Source organism: Peromyscus leucopus, chromosome 12 (assembly GCF_004664715.2).
Source record: "Peromyscus leucopus breed LL Stock chromosome 12, UCI_PerLeu_2.1, whole genome shotgun sequence".
NCBI classification, from domain to species: Eukaryota; Metazoa; Chordata; class Mammalia; order Rodentia; family Cricetidae; genus Peromyscus; species Peromyscus leucopus.
In genome coordinates, this window is record NC_051073.1 from 48,008,641 (window position 1) to 48,033,314 (window position 24,674).

Sequence of the window (24,674 nt, forward strand, 5' to 3'; positions counted from 1 at the left end):
CCTGAATTCCCTCTTGACACAGAGGTAAATAATTTGTGCACTCCTGAGGCAGAAGCAGTTTGCATGGGCAACCAACACCTGAAGCACCTCCTATATATAGCCTGTGGACCTTGAGAGAATGACTTAATATCTGTTTCAGTACAAACATCTGTAAAAAATGAGATTTCTACTAGTATTTATATAAAGAGGAGCTGAGGATAAAATGGCTTCTCAGTATTAATGGCGATGAAAATCAACACCGCTAAATACTTTCTTGATCACTTAGCAAACCTGACACTTATTAGATCGTATGTTCACAACTTTATGACATAACTATAAGCACTAGTCTCATTTCCTAAATAGGAGATTAATTCTCAGAGATATCCAGTGACTGCCCCAATCCCATACAGCTCTTCACCACTGGAGAATGCATTTCAAGTACTTGGCAGGCATCAAAGATACACTCATTATTGGCCACTCTAATTGTCACCTGGCAGGCTGTCACATTCTGTCATCAATTACCTCATTCATACTTTCTAAATGTGTCATATACATCCATTCCTTTTATTAAATCTCACTGCCACACATTAGTTCAGGAATTTACATCTCTCGTTTAGGTCTTCTATCACAAGAGACTACCATCCCAGGCTTGACCTTCCCTTCATTCTGGTCCTGCACCAAATCACCCTCCATGGAGTTGCCTTACTTCAAGTTACATCTGACTCATCAATTCCCCCTGGACCACTCCCAGAAGAAAGGCTGGGGAGGTGCTCTCCTGCACTCGTCTGTTTTATCTGGTGGATTGCAGGTGACAGAAAGTACACCTCCTTAATTCCAAGCCCTTTCTACAGTGGCTTGAAAGCATATCAAGTGCTCGGTGGCTTCTGTTGCTCTCCTTCCACTGAGAATTTTCCAATACCTCCCACTGTTTATCAAAGTAAAAAAACGAGCCCTGCAGTTCAAGACCTCATAAAGGCATTTACCCAAGAAAATACTCTATCTTTCATCATTTGGTCATCCTCTGCTTACTCTGTTATTAGATTACAGAATCCCTGTTAGTCTTAGACACAGTGTGACATAAAAGTAGGAAAGTGGCTGTTTCTAGGTCTCCATCACAACTATTTCAAATAAGGTACATATCTAAGATCAACCATCTTTCCTTGTGCTTTTCCTCTACTCAACCCTGTCATAACGACTATCCCATGCCTCTGTCATGAAATCTCACCTCCCTTTTTCCAGCCCACGCTTTCTCATTGCATGTTCAAAGAACCCTGTGTCTATCCTTCCCTTATCTAATTTGCCCTCTATTGTACTTACTTTTCGCTCTTGCCTAGACAGCAACTTCCTTAGACGCCAACATCGTGTTTTACCATTTTGTCTTCTTATCACCATGATTTGAACATTTAGGAAATCATGAATATCTGTTAGGTTGGCATTCAGCACTCACCACATTGTAGGATGAATGGGATAGCCATGGCTTGTCTTCTTCGACACTGGAGAGACTCTAAAGATCTGTCCATGTCTTTGCTATGTTGGTATTTGAATTCATCCCAAAACAGTGTTAGGTTTCTATTACCTGAACGAAAGGAAACAGACAATATATAACACAAAAGAAGTAAGTTAACACCATCAAGGTGATTAATAAAAAAAAAAATAGTTTAGATGTGAGCACATATACAATACGGTTTCAACTGTGTAGGAGCCAATATATAAATAAGAGATTGATGAGTTATTTATAAGTTGGGTCTTTATAGATTCAAATATGTTTACTGATTTATATGCTTTTACATTTTCAAATCACGTGCAGTAAATGGGCACCATCTTTACAATGAAAATAAAGACAATAGCAGCTATAAAAAGTTACATTTTTATTGTTGCAATAAAGCACAGTGACATTTAAATTATTATTCTTAAATATTCCCAGGAAGAGCTGTGCTAATTAAACTGTAAAGGCCACTTTTAAAATTATTGCCAGAAATATTTATCACTCCTATCACACAGCTAGAGTTTGCTTAAACCCTTATATCATCCCTAGTTCTGGTTTCTTTTTGGGCTGTTTTATGTTCCACCCTAACCCCAAGTTCTATACCCCTCATTGCTTGGAAATAGCTTATCTCAGGAGACCATTAGAATTTCATTGAGAAGCTATGTTCTTATCCTTTGATCTAGAAATTGCACAGCTGTGAAAATATTACATACAGAATTATTAGAAGAGTAAAAATTTGGAAATCATATAAAAGCCTATGGAGAACTGATAAACTCCATTTTCAAAAAGTGGAAGAAACCCGAGCACCTTGAAGAGGAGGGAGGAAGAGCTAAATGTAGTGTCTTATCAGCTCTGCAAGACACAGCTTTTATTTTTAAAGAGATATAAGGCAACACCAGATAATATTTTAAAGTTTTTGTAACTTATAAAATGTGTACACATATAATATCAGGTTGGACATTCTTTTCTCAAAGTATGGAGAAGAAAGTTTTATTTTTAAAAAAAATTAAAGATTTGTTTGTTTGTTTATTATTTATTGATTTTTTGAGACAGAGTTTCTCTGTATAGCTTTAGAGCCTATCCTGGAACTCACTCTGTAGACCAGGCTGGCCTCAAACTCACAGAGATCTGCCTGCCTCTGCTTTTCGAGTGCTGGGATTAAAGGCGTGCACCACCGCCGCCGCCGCCCAGCAAGATTATTTATTTTTTATGTGAATGGGTGTTTTGTTTGCACATATGTTTGTGTGCCATGTGTGCCTGATGCCCACAGAAGGCAAAAGAAGATGTCAAATCACCAGGAACTAGAATTACAGGTGGTATGAAATGCTATATGGGTCCTGGGGGCAAAAAACCTGGATCTTCTGCAAGACCATGAAGTGCTTTTAAGCATTTCTCCAACCCCAAATAAAGTTTTAATGGTAGAGAAGAAAAAAAGTTATGGGGAAAGTTAGGGGGGATACTTTTACTTTACTTTTTGTGAACACTTTTAGTATTTTTACAAGTACATGTACTATTTTAAAAGGGAGTTTAATTTTTAAAAAAAGTAAGAACCATGTTTTACTATTTTACCTAATATCAGAACCACTGCCTGGCTGTATGGCCATGTAACTTCTGAAATACATCCAGAGAGAACACCGTCACCCATGTTCACATTTCCAAAAATGTGTAATGAAGTGTAAGCCTTAGAGATACTGGAAACATGGCCATTCTTCCAGCAACTTTCACATGCCATCATGTAATCACATAGAGTGCAGATAAATAATTCTTTATACCTATTGTCCTTGTTAAAAAACAAAAAAACAAAAAAACAAAAAACACCTCGGGCTTTACATGTTTAATTTTAAGAACAGGAGGTCAAAAAGTCAGTCTTCAAAAGAGGTTTTCTTCATGAGCTGGGCTACTAAAAAGATGTCACAGATCCCTAGATTCCTATGTTGGCTCCTCATCAAATTTCTACTTAACGTCTTTGCTCCAAACCTTCCTTAGTCATCTGTTGTAGAACATAACTTTAAGGTATGCTACTTCCGTTTATGTTGCATTTGGTTAACTCTGTGAAGCTGTGTTACTATGTCTGTCCAAAACACCTAATGGTCTAATAAAGGACTGAACGGCCAATGGCAAGGCAGGAGAAAGGATAGGTGGGGCTGGCAAGCAGAGAGGATATATAGAGGGAGAAATCTGGGAGGAAGATCTAGGAGCCAGAAAAGGAGGAGGACTCCAGGGGCCAGCCACCTAGCTACACAACAAGCCACAGAGTAAGATTAAGATTTACAGAAGAAGTAAGAGAACAGGAAATGACCAGAGGCAAATGGTAGATGAGGTAAATTAAAGTTAAGGGAAGCTGGCTAGAAACTAGGCCAAGCTAAGGCCAAGCATTCATAAATAAGAAGAAGCCTCCATGTCTGATTTATTCTGGAGCTGGGTGTCAGGCCCCCCCAAAAGAGTAAAAAACAAACAAGAACAGACATCTGCCTGGTGAGCTTTTGATTCAGACTCAGTTTCTGCCCTTTGCTTATTATTTTTCCTTGAGATCCCCATTTAGCTGAGGAGGACTGGGGTAATATAAATGAGAATGCCCCCCATAGGCTCATGTATTTGAATGCTTGGTCATCAGGGAGTGGCACTATTTGAAATGGATTAGGAGGTGTGGCCTTGTTGGAGGAAGTGTGTCACTGAGGGTGGGCTTTGAGATTTCAAAAGCTCAAGCCAGGCTGAACATGTCTCTCTCTCTCTTTCTCTCTTCCTGCTGCCTGCAGATCCAGATGTAGATCAAGAACTGTCAACTACCACTCCAGTACCATGTCTGCTTGTGTGCCTCGATGTTTCCCACCATGCTGATAATGGACTAAAGCTCTGAAACTGTAAGCAAGTCCTCAAGTAAACGCTTTCTTTTATAAGAGCTGCCATGGCCATGGTGTCTCTTCACAGCAATAGAAAACTGACCAAGACAATGACCTTGAACTTCTGATTCCATTGTCTCCCTCTCTGAGTGCATGCATAATTGAGCTCGGTTTCTGTGGTACTGGGGATTAAAGTCAGAGTCATGGGATGTGAGACAAGCGCTCTACCAACTGAGCTGCATCCCCGGCAGCCTTGTTATTTGGCCTTCGTCTACCTCATTCTCCACTTCTCAAGCTCCTGAAGGACTGACTACTCTCTTGAATTTGACATGGCCTATAAGAGTTTGCTTCTCTGATCTTCAGATTAACTCTTTTATCTTCGCTATCTCAGGGTGTTCCATAGATTTAAAAGATGTAGAATATTGTGATAGTCTGGATGAAAATGGCCCCCATAGACTCATAGGGAGTGGCATTCATTATTGGAGGTGTAGTGTTATTGGAGTAGGTGTGGCCCTATGGAAAGAAGCATGTCACCAAGGGGTGGGCTTTGAGGTTTCAGAAGCTCAAGCCAGGCCTAGTGGCTTTACTGTCTCTTCATGCTGCCTATGGATCCAGATGTAGAACTCTCAGCTACCTCTCCAGTGCTCTCTACCTGCTTTCCTTCATGCTTGCTGCCATAACAATAATGGACTAAACTTCTGAACTCTAAGCCAGCCCCATTGAAATGTTTTTCTTCATAACAGTCACCATGGTCATGGTGTCTCTTCACAGCGAATAGAAACCCTAACTAAGACAATACATTCTGGCTCTGCTACATATTATTTGCAAAATTTTGGGCAAGCTGGTAAGTTTTATTATCCATCAAGTGAGTGTTGGGCAGATAAAATGGCTCAGTAGGCAAAGGTGCTTGGTGCCAAGTATAACAACATGAGTTGGATCCCTGGATATACAATGTGGAAGGAGAGAACCACATCTTACAATTTGTCCTCTGACCTCTACATATGTGTCCCCAGACATAAAATAAATAAATGTAATAAAAATAATAAACTATAATTATAAAAAGTAAATGATTACAGTAACTTGCCTTACAGGATTAATATAAAGATGAACTGTAAGACATTAAAACAAAGAATGAGAGCATTCTGGGAAAAGAGAGAGTAAGATGCTCTCAAACCTATTTTACCCTCTAGTCGGAATCATCACTGGTAGAATCTCTTGAGTGTAAACTATTTTGGAACTTTGGAGCCTATCACAGGATTACAAAGCCAGTTCAGCTCCCAGTTGGTAGTCCTTATGCAACCTATATACCTTAGCCCCATGACAGACAGCTGTGTTTGTGTCCTTGGAACAGCTGGTGCACACCTTGAAAACTCAGTGTAAGCAAAACATCCCTGCTTTCCCAATATCCCCCCTTAGGCTCTAAAGGGGCAGAGGACGAGGTTGGGCCACTGATGTCACACGTGTCCATTGTTTACAATGAGTTCCTGGAGAGCTGAGGAACTACTACCTTTTTTCTTCAAAACCCTTCATTTTTCCATGTTCTTTCCTTTTGGGAGCTATGCTTGGCAAGCTAGACTCAAAAACACCAATGTGTACAAGAGAAATTTAAGTGACCAGAAGGTGATGGAAGATCAGAAATGCCTGAGGAGATTTATGTTTACATCTCAGGCTGATCCTCTGCACAGAGACCCTCTACAGCTAAACCAAAAATAAAACGTAAGAGGCAGCAAAGGTGAGAATCAATTTCCAGAGTTACAAGGCTCACAGATTCCAACACACAGTTTTCAAGAACAACATCATAAGGCATACACAGCAAAAGGAAAACATCTACAAAGACTTTAGAGCAACTTCTAAAAGAGGGAGAGAAAAATCAAGACAATGATGTAAATCAAAAAATAAAAGTACCAGAAAAACCCAAGTCTTAAAAAGAGGCAAAAAGGGCCGGGCGGTGGTGGCAGCGCATGCCTTTAATCCCAGCACTCGGGAGGCAGAGCCAGGCGGATCTCTGAGTTCAAGACCAACCTGGGCGACAGAGTGAGTTCTAGGAAAGGCACAAAGCTACACAGAGAAACCCTGTCTTGAAAAACAAAAAAAAAAAAAAAAAAAAAAAAAAGAGGCAAAAAGGAATTCTGGAGCAAACCTGTCTGTCACCACTTACTAGAGATATCCGAGTGCAGATTCCAGCAGGAAGAAGAAGGAGCCAGGGAGTTGAAGACACAATAATGAAAATTATACTTGTCTGAGGAGCAGAAAGGAAAATGACCCAAAGAAAACGAACAGAGCCTAAGAGACCAGGATGATACCACCAAATGGACCAACACACACACCGCCAGAGCTATAGAAAAGGGGAGGTTAGGACGATGGCTCAATTGGTAAAGTAACGGCTGTGTAAGCGTGAGGATCTGAGTTCAGATCCTCCGCATTCACTTACAAAGCTGAATGTGACAATCCATGCCTGTCATCAGCACTGGGGAGGCAGAGATAAGATGGGGGTCTCAATGGCTGGCCAGCCTAGCCCCATGAGTGAGCTCCAGGTTCAGTGAGAGACTTTCCTACAAAACCTGAAGTCAAGAGCAATATAAATGAAGTAAAGCTACTATGCAGTTAGATTAAAATGCTGTAACTTCAGTGTGTTAAACATGATGCACGCACAGAAAGTGGCTAAAGAATACACATAACGGAAATCAGGAAATGAAGTCGGGAACAATAGTGCATGCCTATAATCCCAGGACTCTGAGGTGGAGGCAGCAGCATTACAAATCTGAGGGCAGCCTGGGCTGCATAATGAGACCTTGTCTGAAAAAAAAAAAAAAAAATGAACGAGAAAGGAATTTAAATGTTTCATTACAGTAATTAGACAAACACAAAGGAAGAAAGTAAAACAAGAAATGAGGAACAAATAAAAAGTTGTAAGGCATCCAGAAGACAATTAGCACAATGACCAAAGCCCCTCTTTATCAGCAATTACTTTGGTGTAAATAGAATGTAGTCTCCATTCAAAAGACGACGAGGAATTAAAAATATGATTTCCAGAAGTGCTGCCTAGATGCAAATTAGTTGCAAATGAGACAATGAAGAAGGATATTTCCTTTGATACGAAGATGGAAACTGGTTACAAATAAAAGTACAAAAACAGATACTTTCTGCAAAAAGCAACCAAAATAGAATAAGCGCAGCTCTGCAAACATTCAACCAAACAGATTTAAAAGCAAAACAGGTGACAAGAGAGAATGAAGAATCCTCTACATTAATAAAAGGTTCAAAAGAGCAAGAAGATAAAACAATTACAAACAGATGCACCCAACAATAAACTAAAGCAAAATGGGAAGCAAACTGGCAAAATTCTACTATAAAAGAGACAAATGCTTCGCTCTTAACACAGTTTTTTATGCTATGTATATGATTCCGTTTTAGAAAGAAGTAAGTATATAGAAATTCATTCATTTCATCTAGGTTTTTCATTTTGTTGGTGTAGAGTTGTTCATAATAATCTAATGATGCTTTGTGTTTTGTAGCACTGGTTATAATGTTTCATTCTTTCTTTCCTTGGGGCCTTCTCCCTTTTTTCTTACTCTAAACACTTGCCTGTATAAAGGGCAGGTGGAAAATGAATGAAAGAAAACAGAAATATATGTTACAATGAATTAACCAGATCTGAAAATTAAGTTCCAAGAGCTAAAGACAGAGTAGTAGGCAGCCATGTCTGGGCCACAGTTGTGTACCAGCAGCAAGAACCAGTGACCACGGCCATGTTGTCGGTGCTAGTGCAACAAAGTTAGATAGAAAGACAAGAGAGATCGCTAGGGAGGGACTGAAAACATCTCCAGAAGGGACCACGGTGAGTCTGTCCTCCTGTCCACATGTCTGAGTGCAGAGCAGAGGTCGTATAGCATAGATGGCAGCAACCTAGAAGCCTGAAGAAGCCTCCAAAGGAAAGCCACCTCACTGCACCTCGCCAGAGGACTTTCCAGTCTCTAACACTGTGGAAATCAACTTCCTGCTGTCACCATCATGTCACCTACAATATGTTTTTATGGCAGCCACAGCCAATGGCTGTGTCAATCCCTGTAAGTCCAGATGTGCAGCTGCCCTTGGTTCCCTCGCCTGCTGAAGAATTCCAGGTGTCACAGTGTATTCTCTGTTTTCCCTTTTGGCTCCACAATCCGTTGTCTCACATGCACCCCAGGAAGAGAGTTTAAATAATATGACCTAGAGCCGGGTGTGAGGCCTCACACCTATAATTCTAACACTCTGCCTGCCGAGGCAGGAGGATTGCTATTTGTTTAAAGATAGCCTAGACCACATAGTGAATTTCAGGTGACCTAGATTAAAGTACGTGACTTTGTCTCAAAATAAATAATTCAACTAGTCCATAAGTAATATCAATAATAAGTAAGTAAATCAGATTTTCAGGGTTTCTTTCACCTTCCATCTTTCATTCTAAATTCATCCCATTCATCTTCCTTGACCTACTACACTTTAGCTATAGAATCTTTCTGAATCCTAAACGCAATGAATCTTTCCAAGCTCAGAAAAGAAAAAAGAAAACGCGTGTGGTATGCGTAGTATTTTCTGTGACCACAATAAGATGAAATTAGATATTATTTAAAAAATAAAAGAAACCAAGCCCCACTGAGTCTTACTCGGTGCTGTAACTAGTGTTCCCAGGGCTCAGAAGCCTGAGAGAATCCCCAAGCCTGGGAGCTTGAGAACAGCAGGTGAGAGAGCAGGATTTGTCCACGCACTGGGAGAGTTGGAGGAATGTATGTGATGATTTGGAGGGAGGAAAAGGAAAGGAATAATGTGATCATATTATCATCTCAAAACTAACATGAAAAAAGATTGCAGGTATGTGATTTCATTTAAAAGGGGGGTGTGAAAGTGAAGGGAAAGAAAGAAGAATAAAAGAAACAGAAAGAAAAAGAAGCTGGAGAATTAAACACTGTCCTAGTTTGCTTTCTGCTATGACAAAACACTGGCTGTGGTGGTCTGAAAGAAAATGGCCCCCAAAGGGAGTGACACTATTAAGAGGTGTGGTATTGTTGGAGTAGGTGTGGTCTCTTTGAAGGAAGTGTGTCACTTTGGAGGTGGGCTTTGAGGGCTCCTGTATAATCAAGATACTACCCAGAGTCTACAGGCAAGATATTGCCTGCAAGATGGAGAATTCTCAGCTACTTCTTCAGCACCATGTCTGCCTGCATGCTACCATACTCCCAGCTGCCATAGTTCCTGCCATGATGACAATGGACTAAACCTCTAAAAAAATGTAAGCTGCCACCTCAATTCAATGTTTTCCTTTATAAGAGTTGCTGTGGTCATCGTGTCTCTTCACAGCAATAGAAACCCTAACTAAGACACTGACCAAATGTAACTTTAGGAGGAAAGTGTTTATTTGGCTTCCATTTTAATGCCATAGTCCATCATTGAGGGCAATCAGGACAGGAAGTCAAGCTGGAAGCTGGAGGCTGGAACTGAAGCAGAACCACTGAGGAGTGCTGCTTACTGGCTTGCTCCCCATAGCTTGCTCTATTTGCTTTCTTTCCAGAACCACCTGTCTAGGGGTGGCACTGCTCACAGTCAGCTAGGGCCTTCGCCATCAACCATTAATCAGGAAAATGCCTCACAAACTTGCCTATAGGCCAGTCTGATGGAAGCAGTTCCTCAAGTCGGGGTCTCTCTCCCCAGATGACTGTAACTTGTATGAAGTTGAAAAAACAAACAAATAAGCAAACAAACAAAAAACAGAAGGACCCAATAAATCAAAGAAGAAATCATGAAGAAATTAGAAAATACTTATCAATGAATGAAAACAACAAATGCAATATATCAAAATTTGTGACAAGATCACAAAAACAATGTTGTGAAAGAAATTATAGCTATAAAAAAGTGCTCATAAAAAAATGATCTTGCCAAGCGGTGGTGGCATACACCTTTAATCCTAGCACTCTGGAGGCAGAGGTAGGTGGAGTTCTGTGAGTTCAAAGCCAACCTGGTCTACAAAGTTCCAGGATGACCAGGGGTACATTGAGAAACCCTGTCTCATTAAATAAATAAATAAATAAATAAATAAATAAATAAATAAATAAATAAATATCTCGAGTCTAAAACCAAACTATAATAATAATAATAATAACAACAACAACAACTGGGGCCGGGCGGTGGTGGAGCACGCCTTGACCAGCACTCGGAGCAGAGGCAGTGATCTCTGTGAGTCGAGGCAGCTGGTCTACAAGTGATTCAGAAAGACACAAGCTACACAGAAAAAAAAAAAAAAAAAAAAAAAAACAAAACTGGGAAAACAAAGGGTCAACTAAACTTAAAGCTGGCAAAAAGAAGTACATTAAGGTCAGATAAAGATGAACTAACTAAATAAAAAAAAAGAACATCAATAAAATAAAATCTTTGTTGTCAAAAAAATTGTGACTGACAAACATTTGCTAGTCAGACTGACAAAAAGGAGAAAGATTCAAGTCATTAAAATAATAAATGAAGAAAGGGACATGACTACCAGTTCTACAGGGGACAAAAGGGATACTACTATGAACAATGACACAGCAGTGAATTGGAAACGTACATATAATGGTCAAACCTCAAAAAAGGCAAATCTTACCAAGACAAGGAGGAAACAGAACATACCGGACAGACATAGGGTGAGGAAGGAATCTGAATCTGTAATCAAGAGCATGCCCTGCAATGGGTGCTGGCTTCTAGATTTCTTTTCCTGTTGCTGTGGCAATGTTTAACAAAAGCACTTCAGGGAGAAAGGGATTCTTTTAGCCCACAGTTTAAGGTCCACCAGGGCAGATGTCAAGGCAGCAGGGGCTTGAAATAGCTGGTCACATCACATGCACAGTGAAGATTCTAAAGCAATGAATGCATGCCTTGGCACAGCATTCTGTTTCTCCCTGGGGAGTCTAGGTTCCCGTGCCCAGAGAATGATCCCATGTACAATTAACAGAGGTCTTCCATATCAATTAAAGTAATCAAGATAACGCCCCATAGGCATGACCAGAGGCACATCTCTCAGGTGTGTCTAGATTCTCTCAAGTTGAAAATAGACACTGACATCAGAACTCATAATTTCAAAAGGAAAAACAAAAAAAAAAAAAAAAAACAAAAACAAAAAAAAAAAACAAAAAGAAACCTTCTCAAACTTTTCTTAAAAAAACAACAACAAAAATCCTGAAGGAGTAGAAACACTCCTTTGTAACTCATTCTATGAAGGAGGTATTAATTACTTTTAATGCCAATTCTGTGACGATGTTCTACAAAAAAAAAAAAAAAGTAAATTACAAGTCAACATTCCCCTGGCATAGATGCAAAGATTCTCAATAAAATACCAGCAAACTGGATTCAACAGTGTATTAGAAATAATATATGTCAGATCAAGCAGTATTTATTCATAATTCAATGTGCAATGCGAATGTACCATAGTAAAATAATGAGGGGGCTATGAACTACACAAAAATTTCAAACAATGTTGCAATCTGTGAAAGATCCAGTATCTATTTATGATTAAAAAAAAAAAAACAACAAAAACAAAACTAAGGAAAGTCAACAAAATACCACTCAAATAACTAGGTGGGTCTTCCTTCAGTGTAATAATAGTCACATATAAAAAATCTACCACAAACATCAAAATAATGTCAAAAAAAATCCTGCAAGTTTTCCTTAGGATCAAGAACATAGAAAAGATACTGGTTTTTACATTTCTATTAAGTCAAATACTGGATGTCCTAGCTAGAACAATCAGGCAAGAAAAAAAGAAAAGGCATTCAAATGGCAAGGACAAAGTAAAATTGTCTCTACATCTAATATAAGCTTAATATTTAGAATACACTGCACATGCTAAAAAAAAAACCTGTGAGAGCAAACAAATTGAACAAAATAGAAGAAAAAAATCATTGTTCATAATTGATTAAAATTTTATAGACAAAGAGGACAATTCAAAAAGGAAGTCAAAAAACTAATTTACAATAAATAGCATCAAAAAGAGTAAAATATTTAGGAACTAACAGTGAAATATGGAAACCTTATAAATGAAAGCTATAAAACATTTATAAAGATTTTGAATAAGATATAAGTAGAGAGACAGATAATATTTACATACTGTGAGATTTAGGATTGATTCCAATATTCTCCCAAAGATTTATATATTATTTAACCCAGTCCCTATGGAAATGCCAATGTCTTCTTTTCCTAAACAGAAAAATCCATCTAGTCAAAATAATCCTGAAAAAGAATAAAACAGGAGAACTCATACTTCCTAACATCAAGCCTTACTAACACTGAGTAATCTAAACTCTAAACGGTGTAACATGGACATGAGGTTAGACATGTAAGATAACTGTGTCCAAACACTCACATACATGAACAAATTATTTCTGGCAAAAGTGCAAGATCGTTCAACAGGGAGAAGACAATCATTTGAATAAATGTTGCTAAGTAAACTGAATATCTGCACGTAATACAATGACCCTTGGCTCTGAACATCATACACAAAAATGAACTCAAAATGGGCTTACTGTCTAAATGTAAGGTGTAAAATGATGGCACCCTAGAATAAAACTATAAGCAAAAAACTTCACAACATTGGACTTGGCTACAACATCTTAGATATAACACAAAGGTATTATTAACAACAAAATAAAAAATAGACAAAATGGACTTCATGAAACCAGTTTCTCAGAAACACTGTCAACAAGCTAAAAAGGCAGTCAACAGAATACAGGAAGGTATCTGTGAACCAGGTATCCAATGATGGACTAAAATCCCTATTATATAGAAAACTCAAAGTTCAACAAAACAAAACTGAATTTAAAAGAGACAAAGGCGCAGGGTATGGTGGCTCACTTCTGTAATATTGACACCACAGAGGCTAAAGCTAGAGGGTCATTGTGAGTTCCAGGCCAGCCTGGGCTCCATAGTGAGTTCTAAGCCAATGTGAGCTCCTCAGTGAGACCCTGTCTCAAATAGTAATTGAGAGAGGTGTACTTAGACATTTCAAAAAAGGCATCCCAATGGCCAATAAACACATTAAAGGAGATGCAATATCTTGATCATCATGGCAATGACAATCAAAATCATGAGATAGATGCCTAAAGCTCCACCTCACCCATTAGGGTGGCAACCAAGCAAAACAAAACAAATCCAAAAATCAGTAAGTGTTAGAGAGGATGTAAAGAAATTGGAACCCCTGTGCATTGTAGTCAGAATGGAAAATAGTAAAATATCACAAGCTACCATGGGGGAAAAATGTCTTCTTAAAAACCCAATAGAATTATCAAATTCTCCAGAAATTGTACTTTTGGATATACAGGGTAATGTGGGCCAAAATCATAATGCTGTGATATATCTCATATCTGCCAGAATAAATACTACCAAGAAAGTAAATGATAGCCAGTGCATGCTTTTAAATTCATGAGGCACAGGCAGGTAGATCAGAGTGAGTTGAAAGCCAGCCTCGTCTACACAGTAAGTTATAGGCCAGTCATGGCTACATAATGAAAATGTCTTTTTTTTTTTTAAGTGAAAGATGACAGGTATTTATGAGAAAGTGTAGAAAGAAAGAAACTTTGTACATTATTGGTGGGAATGCAAGCTTATACAGCCAATACAGAAAATAAAAGATTTGGTTCAAAAAATTAAAAATAGAACTATGATATGATCTTTTTTAAAAAAGATTCATTTATTTATTATGTATACAGTGTTCTACCTGCATGCCAGATCTCATTACAGATGGTTGTGAGCCACCATGTGGTTGCTGGGAATTGAACTCAGGACCTCTGGAAGAGCAGTCAGTGCTCTTAACCATTGAGCCATCTCTCCAGCCCCCAACTATGATATGATCTTAAATCTCACTTTAGAGTGTATATATATCCAAAGGAAATAAATTCAGTATGTTGAGTAGTCATTTTCATTCCCACATTTATTACATCATTATTCCCAAAATAGGTATGACATGGAATCAATCCAAGTGTCCACTGATAAAGGAATAGTTTAAAATACATAGTAAATATACACATTTGGCACTGGAAAAAAAAAGAAGTAAATCCTGTATTTGCAACAGCTTTGATGCACACGGAGGGCATTAAGTTAAGACAGATAAACCGGGCACAAAAAGACAGACATCATCTAGTCTCACTCATATATAGATCTACAAAAGTTGAGTTCATGGGAACCAAGGGTAGAATAATGGTTGTAAGAGGCTCGGGATGCAGTTGGGGAGACACTGGCCAAAGGACACAAGACTTCAGTCATGAGGAATACGTTCAAGAGATCTACTGCCCACCATGGTGACTATCATTAATAACAAAAGACTTGAGACCTGCTAAAAGAAAGAATCTGTACAACTGTCTACAGCAGCATCATTCACTATGAATCAGCTGGAGAAACCCAAGTGTCTACAAAGGAGTAAGCAACATATAGTACATACATAACACAGACTAGCAGTCAGTCATAAAAAGGGAAGGACATTCTAACACATGCTTCAACATCCATGGACCTTGAAGATATAGTTAAGTAAAATGAAGTCACAAAGGACAAACACTGTAGAATCGCCTTCCCATTGGATACTGAGCCAAACTCACAGAAAGAGAATAGTAGATAGATGAGGTGGAAATGAGTTATTGTTTCATGGCAATTGACTTTCAGTTTCAAAATATCAAGAGTGTTTTGGAAATGGAAACGATGGGAGAGACAGCGACACAGTACTATGTACGGAATGACATTGGCTTGTACATAAAAAAGGTAAAGATGGGAAATGTTGTTATATACATTTTACCATAGTACAAGGGGGGACATGAAAGAGACTTACAGACATACATGTTGCAGCTGCACTGTGTCTGTCATCTCTCTAAATGTCACTGTCCCATAACCACCATTCTCACAGGAAAGCTATGCTTCATAGCGCAGCACGGCTTCAGCATGCAGCTTAGCAATTCTGCAGCAATGCAACTACCACTATTCCTGACAAGACACCTTATTAACCTCTTTGGTGAAATAAAGTCTCTGCCAGAAAACGTAAGACAGTTGATGCAACACAACTAACTTGAGAGATGGATGCCCATGGTGATCTCCAACTTAAACCCTGCAAGAGTGGGAAAAGCACCAGTTAACAGCACAGCTCACATGCTCCAGGCTGGGTGATATTCTCCTCCCTGCTCTGTGATCACACCACCCTTCAACATTTAACACTTCACATCTCACATCTCTTTCACTTGCTGCCTCTGTTCCCCGCTGGATGGGGAAAGCTTAGAAGACATTGGCTGTGCAGTATCATGACTGCAGCACCTGAAATACAGAGCTGAATGGTTTCCCTTTCAAAATATCTACCTGATTTATTCAGATTATTGAATATATGATTATACACCTGAAATCCACTTTCCTTACATATTTCTTTAGGGATTACATACTAAAATTACTTATTATATAAATACAAGCTACATAATTACTTCTTAAAGGCTGAGATGGAAATTTCAGTAGCCCAGACATGTGAAGATCCAATCAAATAAAAGACATGGCAATATCCAAGGCTGGGATCAGGCCAGTGCAATGGTTCAGCAGTAAAAGAGCTTGATCCCTGAGGCCCACATTGTGGAAGGTGAGAACAGATGCCAGAAATCTGTCCCTGACCTTCATCTGTGGCCTGACCTGGCCTGTCTAAACACAAGGGAGAGACCAAAGACACAGAAATCAAGGGGATGTTTGAGGGGTTAGAAACAGTTCTTACGAACTCCTGGTGCAGTCTCAATGACATTCCTTACACAAAAGCCACCCCAACCGAACAACTCCATCTGTGCCCATGGTGGTATCCGAACAAATTTGCTGTGGCCTGGATTCTGGACAGGAGGAAGAAAATGTATGCAGAAGTAAGAAGGCCAGAAAGACAGCATGGATAGGAAGCACACCATCTCAGTTTCAGTTTCGTTAACGTCTCACACAGCCCACTGGGATTTATACAGCTATTCTGACTTTTTTTTCTCTTCAAAACCCATGTATTGCAAAGGAATCATGATGGTGGATGTTAAAAGGCACATAGGTGCTGACGTTTCTGAACTGCACCTGCAGACAGTAGGCTCAGAGCTTGCACTTGGAAAATTTTTGTCTAACCTAGTCTGGCAAGAGACAAAATCAGTAACAATGATACTTCACTGTTTTAGGTTGGCCTTCACAAATGGGGCGGCGTACAATAATAAATATTTAAATACACAGCTTACTAAGTGATATTTATGTTTGTGTATTTTAATGAAGATGTTAAATCCTCCCTTTGCATGTAGCTCAGAGGCTAAATGTGAAATTTCAGAACTTAAAAGGTAATTCATTTTTCAAAATACATTTAAAATATTTCCAGCCACCAATGAAGTAAGTCGTGCAGATGAACCACAAGTGACTACAAAATTATTGTTACTTTAATAACTCTAAACTAGATGGATTTATAACTTCCATTTACTTCTGTGAAGAATAAAAGGCCAGCTGGGCGGTGGTGGCGCACGCCTTTAATCCCAGCACTGGGGAGGCAGAGCCAGGCGGATCTCTGAGTTCGAGGCCAGCCTGGGCTACCAAGTGAGCTCCAGGAAAGGCGCAAAGCTACGCAGAGAAACCCTGTCTCGAAAAACCAAAAAAAAAAAAAAAAAAAAGAATAAAAGGCCACAAGCTCACAACACTCAGAATTATGACAGATTATATAACTGGAAACTTCTTTTGGAAGATTCAACAAGTTCATTACATTAATAGGATAATCTAGAATTAATGCTCACAGAATTGAAGTCTCACTTTCTATAACAGAGATCTGTGAGAAAAACTCTGAAAAGTAAATTTACTGTTACATATGTATAGAACATATTATCCAGAACTATTTCAAATGCCAAAAATGTAGTGCTTACATTATTGCTTTTCAGGAATCTTTTAAAACCTACAATAATTTATTGAAAAAAAAGTCAAAATTCTGTAACTAAAAGATCAGTTCATACAGTTACATTTTTGTCTATAAAAATAAAAGAAATGAAGAAAACATAACTGGGATGAATATGATTGAAACATAGTATGCACATGCATGAAAACATAAGGATGAAACCCATTATTAGATATAGTTTATACATGCTAATGAAAACATCCAAAATAGGAGAAATACAGTGGCCTTCTGGACATCAGCTTCATAGAAAGCACAATGGCATTCAGGGCATCAGCGACCCAGGAGAGAAGAGCACCATCAAAACCAGCTTTCCTTTACCCACCCCACCCTTCCCAACAGCTAAAATTACTGCCCTACTAGTTGACTCTATTCATGGCAACTCTCCTTATCCACCATCTCAGCATGAGAGAGAACATGCACTTGTCTACATCTGACCTATTTATCTTAAACTTTCCTTCAATGTTATCTCTTTTCTGAAACTTACAGGATTCCTTTCTTCCTTATGGATGACTAACATCCAGGTGTGCTTACTTACTGCTTCATAAAGTCCACTCAGAGAGCACCTAGGTTGCTCATCTTAGCTACAGTGAGTAGTACCACGAACAACATGGAGGTGTCTCTTTGTATGTTGGTTTCATTTCCTTGGGATGAATAGCCAGAAATGGGATAGCAGGGTCAAATGGTAGAACTGTTTTTAGTTTCTGAAGGTTCTCCACAATGCTTTTCATAATGACTGATCTAATTTCCATCACCTTGGCCAATGAGAGTCCCTTCCCTCCCCACATTCTCATCAGCATTCATTACTCCATTGTTTTGATAACAGTCATCCTAGTAAGTGTGATGACCTTAATGTAGTTTTTAGTTGCATTTCTCTCATGACTAATAGCATTACACTGAACTTTTTTTTTTAATGTATTCATTGGTCACTTTATTTCTCCTTTTGAGATCTGTCTATTCAACTCATTGGTCCATTTCATTTGGATCATTTTGCCATTGTTGTTAAGTTCAAAGGTATTTTTTAACACATGAACATTAATCCTTTGTTCATGGAGACGCTTACAAATGTTTTCTTTCATTCTTTAGGTGTCCCCACACTTTGTTTCCATAAACATACTAGTTAGATATAATTGCAACTGTATAATATTGGTTTACTGTGCTTTGAAGTTGATATCTATACCAACGCCTTCAAGTTTCCCTCATGTCGTTTTATAGTTTCAGGATTAGATTTTAGGTCTTTGATTCATTTTGAGTTGATCTGTGCTCAGAATGAGAGATCAAGGTTCCATTTGATACATATGGATATCCAGTTGCCTCAGCCTCATTTTTAATATAACTTTTAAGTGATTTTGCATTTAATTTCTTAAACTGCATATATGTGTTTGAAAATCTGCACCACCTACATATGCTGTGTATAAGACCATTTGAAGTCAGCCAATGGCTGCTTTCCTTGTGGACCCCAGGGCATCCTGGTCCCAGTTGGCATCGATACCATTCTGTTTAAAGAAGATAGAAGGAAAAGAGCTAGAGACTTCATTAGAACAAATCTTCAAAAGCATCACTGAGAAAAAGTATGTTTCTCCTCTCCTTAGGAAGAAATTATGTTTACCTTCTTTTTAAGGATGTATTTCTATTTTGTATTATCACCACTTTTCTTTGGATACATTCACTTCCCTAATTGTCTCTAAAATATGATAATCAAAACTATACATACCTAAGCTAGGCATGATAGCACAGACCTATAAATCCCAGTGCTCATACCTCCAAAGCAAGAATATCCCGACTTCAAGGCCACCATGGGCTATATTAGCCCTGATTCAAAACAGCAGAGGCAGCAACAACAAAATCCTAGACATGATAATTATATTAGTTACTTTTAGTTGCTGTGATAAACACCATGACCCAACGTGGCTTATAGAAGAATTTATTTTGGTTTGTGGCCACAGATCATCCATAATGGCAACAGGCAGCCAGAGCAAGAAGCTGAGAGACTGCATCTCAACCACACAAAGGAAACAAAGAGAAGAAGAACTGGAAGTAAGGTGAGGCTATAAGCTCTCAAAGCCCACCCCTACTGATGTGCTTCCCCAATTACCTGAACCTATAAGGGCATTTTTCATGACAACAGCCATAGTATCCTAAGGCATCTTAGCATCCTATCTTCTAATGGGTCTTGCCATGGGCCTTCTCAGCTGCACCTGTCTCTCTTCTCTCTACTTAGGAGGTAATTTTTCTTGGGTTTTTTTTTTTTTTTTTTTTTTTTTTTTGGTTTTTCGAGACAGGGTTTCTCCGTGTAGCTTTGCGCCTTTCCTGGAACTCACTTGGTAGCCCAGGCTGGCCTCGAACTCACAAAGATCCGCCTGTCTCTGCCTCCCGAGTGCTGGGATTAAAGGCGTGCGCCACCACCGCCCGGCTAGGAGGTAATTTTTCTATCAGGACTCTCTTAACATTACTCAGAGTACAGGAAACCTGATAAGTGATTTGATAACCTTTACCCAATTAGAAATAATAATATCTTAAATTTAATTAACTATACCATTACTGTGTAAGCCAGGATGGCTTTGAACTCATAATCTACCTGCCTCAGCCATTGGAGTGCTGGTATTATAGGATATGCCACCATACATACGAGAATCTAATTTAATTTTTTGTTGACAAAATTTAATTCTGACTGAACTATTTTTTCACCTGATTAGAGAAATTAGTATTTTTTTAAAATAAAGATTCTGTGCTATATATTTAAAATATAATCCAATATGATGTGTTGTGCTATATGTAAATAGCATAGAGTTTCCTTTGGTGAAACAAATGAAAACAGCCAGTATCTCACATAGACACTCTGGCATTCATGGCATTTTTAAGCTTTATTTTGTAGCAAAAACAGCTGAAATCTACTCATATAACATGACAAAAAAAAGCATAAACCATTTAATTTTGGTCCCTACAGTCCTTATGATAAACATTAGATCTGTGACTGTGTTAAGTCCAAAGTCCTTAACTACAACTTGATCTTCTTCATTAAGGTAAACATTAATTAGCAGGCTGATAAACACAGTTTTGAGGTCTTGATCTGGGCACGGCAGTAAAAAATTAGACTTAAAAAATCAAACTGTATTAAATTCCAAGCCAAAACTAGGAGCCAAAACTTAGTGCTTTGTTTTTAAATAAGTGAGATCCTCAGACGTAGTTTGTGAGATGTAGTTTATTTCACTGAAGAAATAAAAAATAAATTCATTTATCATAATACAAATTCGGTTGATGATGATAATTCCAGTCACCTCACAAAAGCTGTGCAGCAGGTGAGAGCTAAAAGTGTGAGTTTTGTTTGCTAAGTAGGCTAGTTGGGACTTTTTGTTTGTGTTTCCAGCAGAAACCACTCTGGTGGACTCCTGACTGCTCTGGTATTCACTAGGAGCAGAAGGGAAGTTATCAATTCTAAACAGAGTATGCATTCCATTTAGCCCATCAGCCAGAATGTTCCCCATCTCTGTATTTTAATTATCTCCAACTCCTCTCACATTGTGCTTTCATTCACAGCAATTTTTAGCAGGAGAAAGTTTTATTGCTTCTCTGTCAAATGGTAAAAAATACCAACTAATGTGTACTTGACAGGAAGTTATTTATTTATTTTTTGTTGGCTTTAAAAATTTGTATGCAGTATATTTTGTTCATATTCTTTGCCCTTGCCCAAGTTCTTCTAGATCCTCTGCTTCTGACTACCCACCAAACTTCATGTTCCTTTCCTTTATGTCTCTCTCAAATCAAACATAATAATAATTAAAAACAAGCAAGTCAATCCAAACCAACCAACTAAAAAAGCACACGTAAGACATGGAGTCTAGTTCGTTTTGGCCAACTACTCCTGAGCATAGTGCGTGACCTGGAGTGTGATTGACATACCCAGACTCCATTGGAGAAAACTGATTTTCCCTTTCCCCACAGGTGCCAATTGCAAATAGAGTCTTGCTAGGGTAGGACCCTATGTCCATTTCCTCTTTTTGCTGGAATTTTGTCTGCTTTGGACCTGTGCAAGTGTGTGTATTCGATCACAGATTCTGTGAGTCCATATATGTGTCAGGCCTGTTCAGTCTAAAAGATGCTGTTACCTTGGAGTCATCCATCCCTCTGGCTCTTACAATCTTTGTGCCTCCTCTTCTGTTTAGATCCCTGAGCTACAAGAGGAAAGGTTTGATGAAGACATCCTATTTGGAGTGTAAGGATCCAAGGTCTCTCACTGTCTGCACATTGTCTGGTTGTGGGTCTCTGTGTTAACCACCACTTACGGAGGGTTTAGCAAGACACTGATCTGTGAGTATAGCAATATGTAGTTAGAAGTCATTTTATCACTATGCTCATCTAGTAGAGTAACAGGAATAGGTTTTCCCTGAGGGCCATGACCTATCTAATTTCAGGTTCTAGTTTAGCAGTGTCAGGCATAGGTTCCATCTCATGGAGTGGGCCTTAAATCCAGTTTTTAAAGTGGTTGGTTACTAATGTAACATTTATTGCCAATATTATATAAGTATATCTTTCAGACAGGTTGCTGTTGTAGGTTACAGGGTTTGTAAATGAGTAATATTGATGATTAATTTTTCTTTTCCAGTAGCATGCAGAGTACCTTCCAGCACCATGAATGCTAATCAGTACAGGTGAAGCTTCTAATGGGGCACCAGCTCTGTTTCTCCATGTTCCATGATATAAGTAAGTGGCCGTCTTCAGCAATAGAGTCTTACTGTTAGGTTGTGGGTTTTTTTGTTTTTGTTTTTGTTTTTTGTTTTTTTTTGTATTGGCAATATATCCTGTAATGTTTGAGGGTGTCTAGAGAACTCCTTGGTCAACAACTCAACAAGATATAATCCAGTCCTGGTTCTGAGGATTTTATTTGATAGTATAAGATTGAGGACTGTCTTCACCACTGGACAGTGACTCCATTTAAATCAGGAAGCTTTTCTTGGTAGAATCATTAGAGATAATAAAATATAAAATATGCTAGAACTAGAATGTATATTGCTTGGAATTCTATGTGATTTGAGATTAATCATCTACTACTAGTATCTTTAAAAGAGGAACAAGTATACATTCATGCCTCTCAATAGAAGACAGGGTCTAATGTATGCCAGGTTGGCTGAGAATGACCTTGAACTTCCTGATTTTCTTGCCCTTACTTTCTAAGTGCAAGAATTACAGGTGTGAGCCATCATATCTGGTTTATGCAAGGCACAGGATTGAAACCAGGGCTTTGTTCTAGGGTACTGTTCTGCCTGAGCCACAAGAAGAACCCTCTTAACAAGATAAAACACATCTAAATCACATATGATTGGGCTTCTGTGCCACTTTACAAAAACAAAGCAAAACCAGAATAGAAAAGTGTATCAAACAGAAACACAGTGAGCAAATTCTATACTCTGTGGAAACCACAAGACAATGAAACCAGTTCTACCTGAAAAAGAAAAAACTTCAAGGATAAATGAAGGGGTAGAAACGGGTGTCAAAGAGGGATGAGTCCTGAGGATTGCATTAAGATCTGACATAATTTCTAAATATGAATAGGATGTTAGACATTTTGTCATCCTGTGGAAGTACTGACAAATCGGGGTACAGTATTTGCACTGTGGTTTTAAAGGCACTAACTTTTAGAAATACGTGCTAAGATGCTCCCGGCTATAATCACGGAATTTTCCGAATTCTGCCTTTCACAGTCCAAGTGGTGGAAGAGATGAAAGTAGAGTTGAAATCAATTTCCCCACCGGCTGATCATTGTCAAGGCTAAATGGGAGGTTTCTGGGGCTTCTGTGTAATCATCCTTACTCCAATTCTAAATTCTCCTTGTTTTCCTCGGCCGCCCCTAGCAGCCGGGACTCAGACTGGCTGGCTCAACCACACGTTCTCATTCCCTCCTGAGGTACCCGGCCTTACTTGCAGAAGGCCACGTTCTTGATGTGTTGTCCCACGGCTTTTGTGTGCCCATGTCCCTGTGGCCTCTGCCTTTCTTGCCGATGACCACCTTCTGGTATACCCCCCGCCCCAGTCTCCTTCGCTGTGTCTGTCTCTGCAGTCTCTTTGTGTGACTCAGTTTATTCTTACAAAGACTCAAGGCCTGTTGGAATTGAGTCCATGCTAACACTTCCATCTTGACCTAAGTATTTCTTTAAAGGTGCTATCTTCAAAAACAGTCACACCCTCAGGTACTAGGAGTAAGGCTTCAAAATATGAACTTCAGAAGGACACAACTCAATCCACAACAGTATAATAAAAACTAAAGATATTCATAAAATACAATATTTGTAACAGAATAAAGCCAAAATAAATATATAAATCTCATAACTTCATAAAGTAAAATTCAAAAGATATGAATTTTGTCTTGGCTTAGATCTTAAACTTGTCTCATGTTTTCACCTTTTTGGTAACACAGGCCTCCTCACTCCACATGTCCCTAGAAGGGTGTAGCAGTCCATTTTCCTTGTAGTGAGGTTCCACCATCTTAGAAACTAAATAACATCAATAGGGAATGAAATCTTGCCATACAACAGACAGCTATACCCAGGTAGTGAGTATTATCTATCTTTTAAGAAAGTATTCACCCTAAGAATATTAAACTTCACTTTCAAAATTAAGCAGAAATTTGGAAATTGATATGATTTAGGTAACAACCTAATTAGGAAAATTATAACTGAAGCCAGTGCCCACGTATCCATTTCTACCTTAATGGAGACCATCAGTCAAGGCATTTTAATGCTTGTCTTTCTCCATCTTATGCAAAAGGATTTGAATGGAATCATACAGAACATTTACTGTACACAAATATTGTAAGCTAATACTCCAGCTGTAAGTCAGCAACAGATAAAACCCTGACAACTCAAATGAATGGGGTCAAGAAGGGTGACAAAATTTAATGGGAGTAAATGTACAATTGTACACTAGGGACTAACAATGCCTACTTCCAGAAAGATAAAAGTATAGATCAGTCTGGTTCAATATGAACTCACATTCAATTTTTTGTTAAATTTTTTAGTTAGCAATAAATGCATTGAGGGTCACGAACGTGTTTACCAATAGTTAATGCATTATCAAGATACACAGAAACTACTTCAAAGAAAGAGATGAACCTATTTCAATCAAGGCTGTCTACACTTCCTCTAGAACATTTTCTTCCAGGTGATACTTCAAAGTATAAGTGCCAGAATGAGAGAACTCTTGAGTTCTGTCTACATGAAGAATAACAATGAATTTGGAGCTGTTGGTAAAGGTAAGACAAGGCTAAACAGAGATGTGACTTGCCTTCAAGAATCTTAATGGCTGACAAGTGGAGAGACTTTAAGCCTATCCCCCACGGCTCATATGAGGAGAGTCAATTCAGCCTGTCCACTCTTATTTGTCCTTCAGAACTAATCACTTCCTCGGGGAAGCATTTCCTAGCCTAAAGACTGGAGCTTGCCAGACACTAGTTGTGGCTTTCCTT

The 24,674-nt window shown here is 38.6% G+C and overlaps 1 protein-coding gene across 1 annotated transcript in view; it reads right to left on the bottom strand.

The window, feature by feature from the left end:
• The window catches only part of Morc1 (MORC family CW-type zinc finger 1), a 158,608-nt gene that overhangs the window by 57,066 nt on the left and 76,868 nt on the right, over window positions 1-24,674 (bottom strand). Inside the window, exon 15 of the mRNA XM_037209983.1 lies at window positions 1,427-1,555. Within this exon, the coding sequence (XP_037065878.1) occupies window positions 1,427-1,555 (129 nt within the window). The remainder of the gene's footprint in view (window positions 1-1,426; window positions 1,556-24,674) is intronic.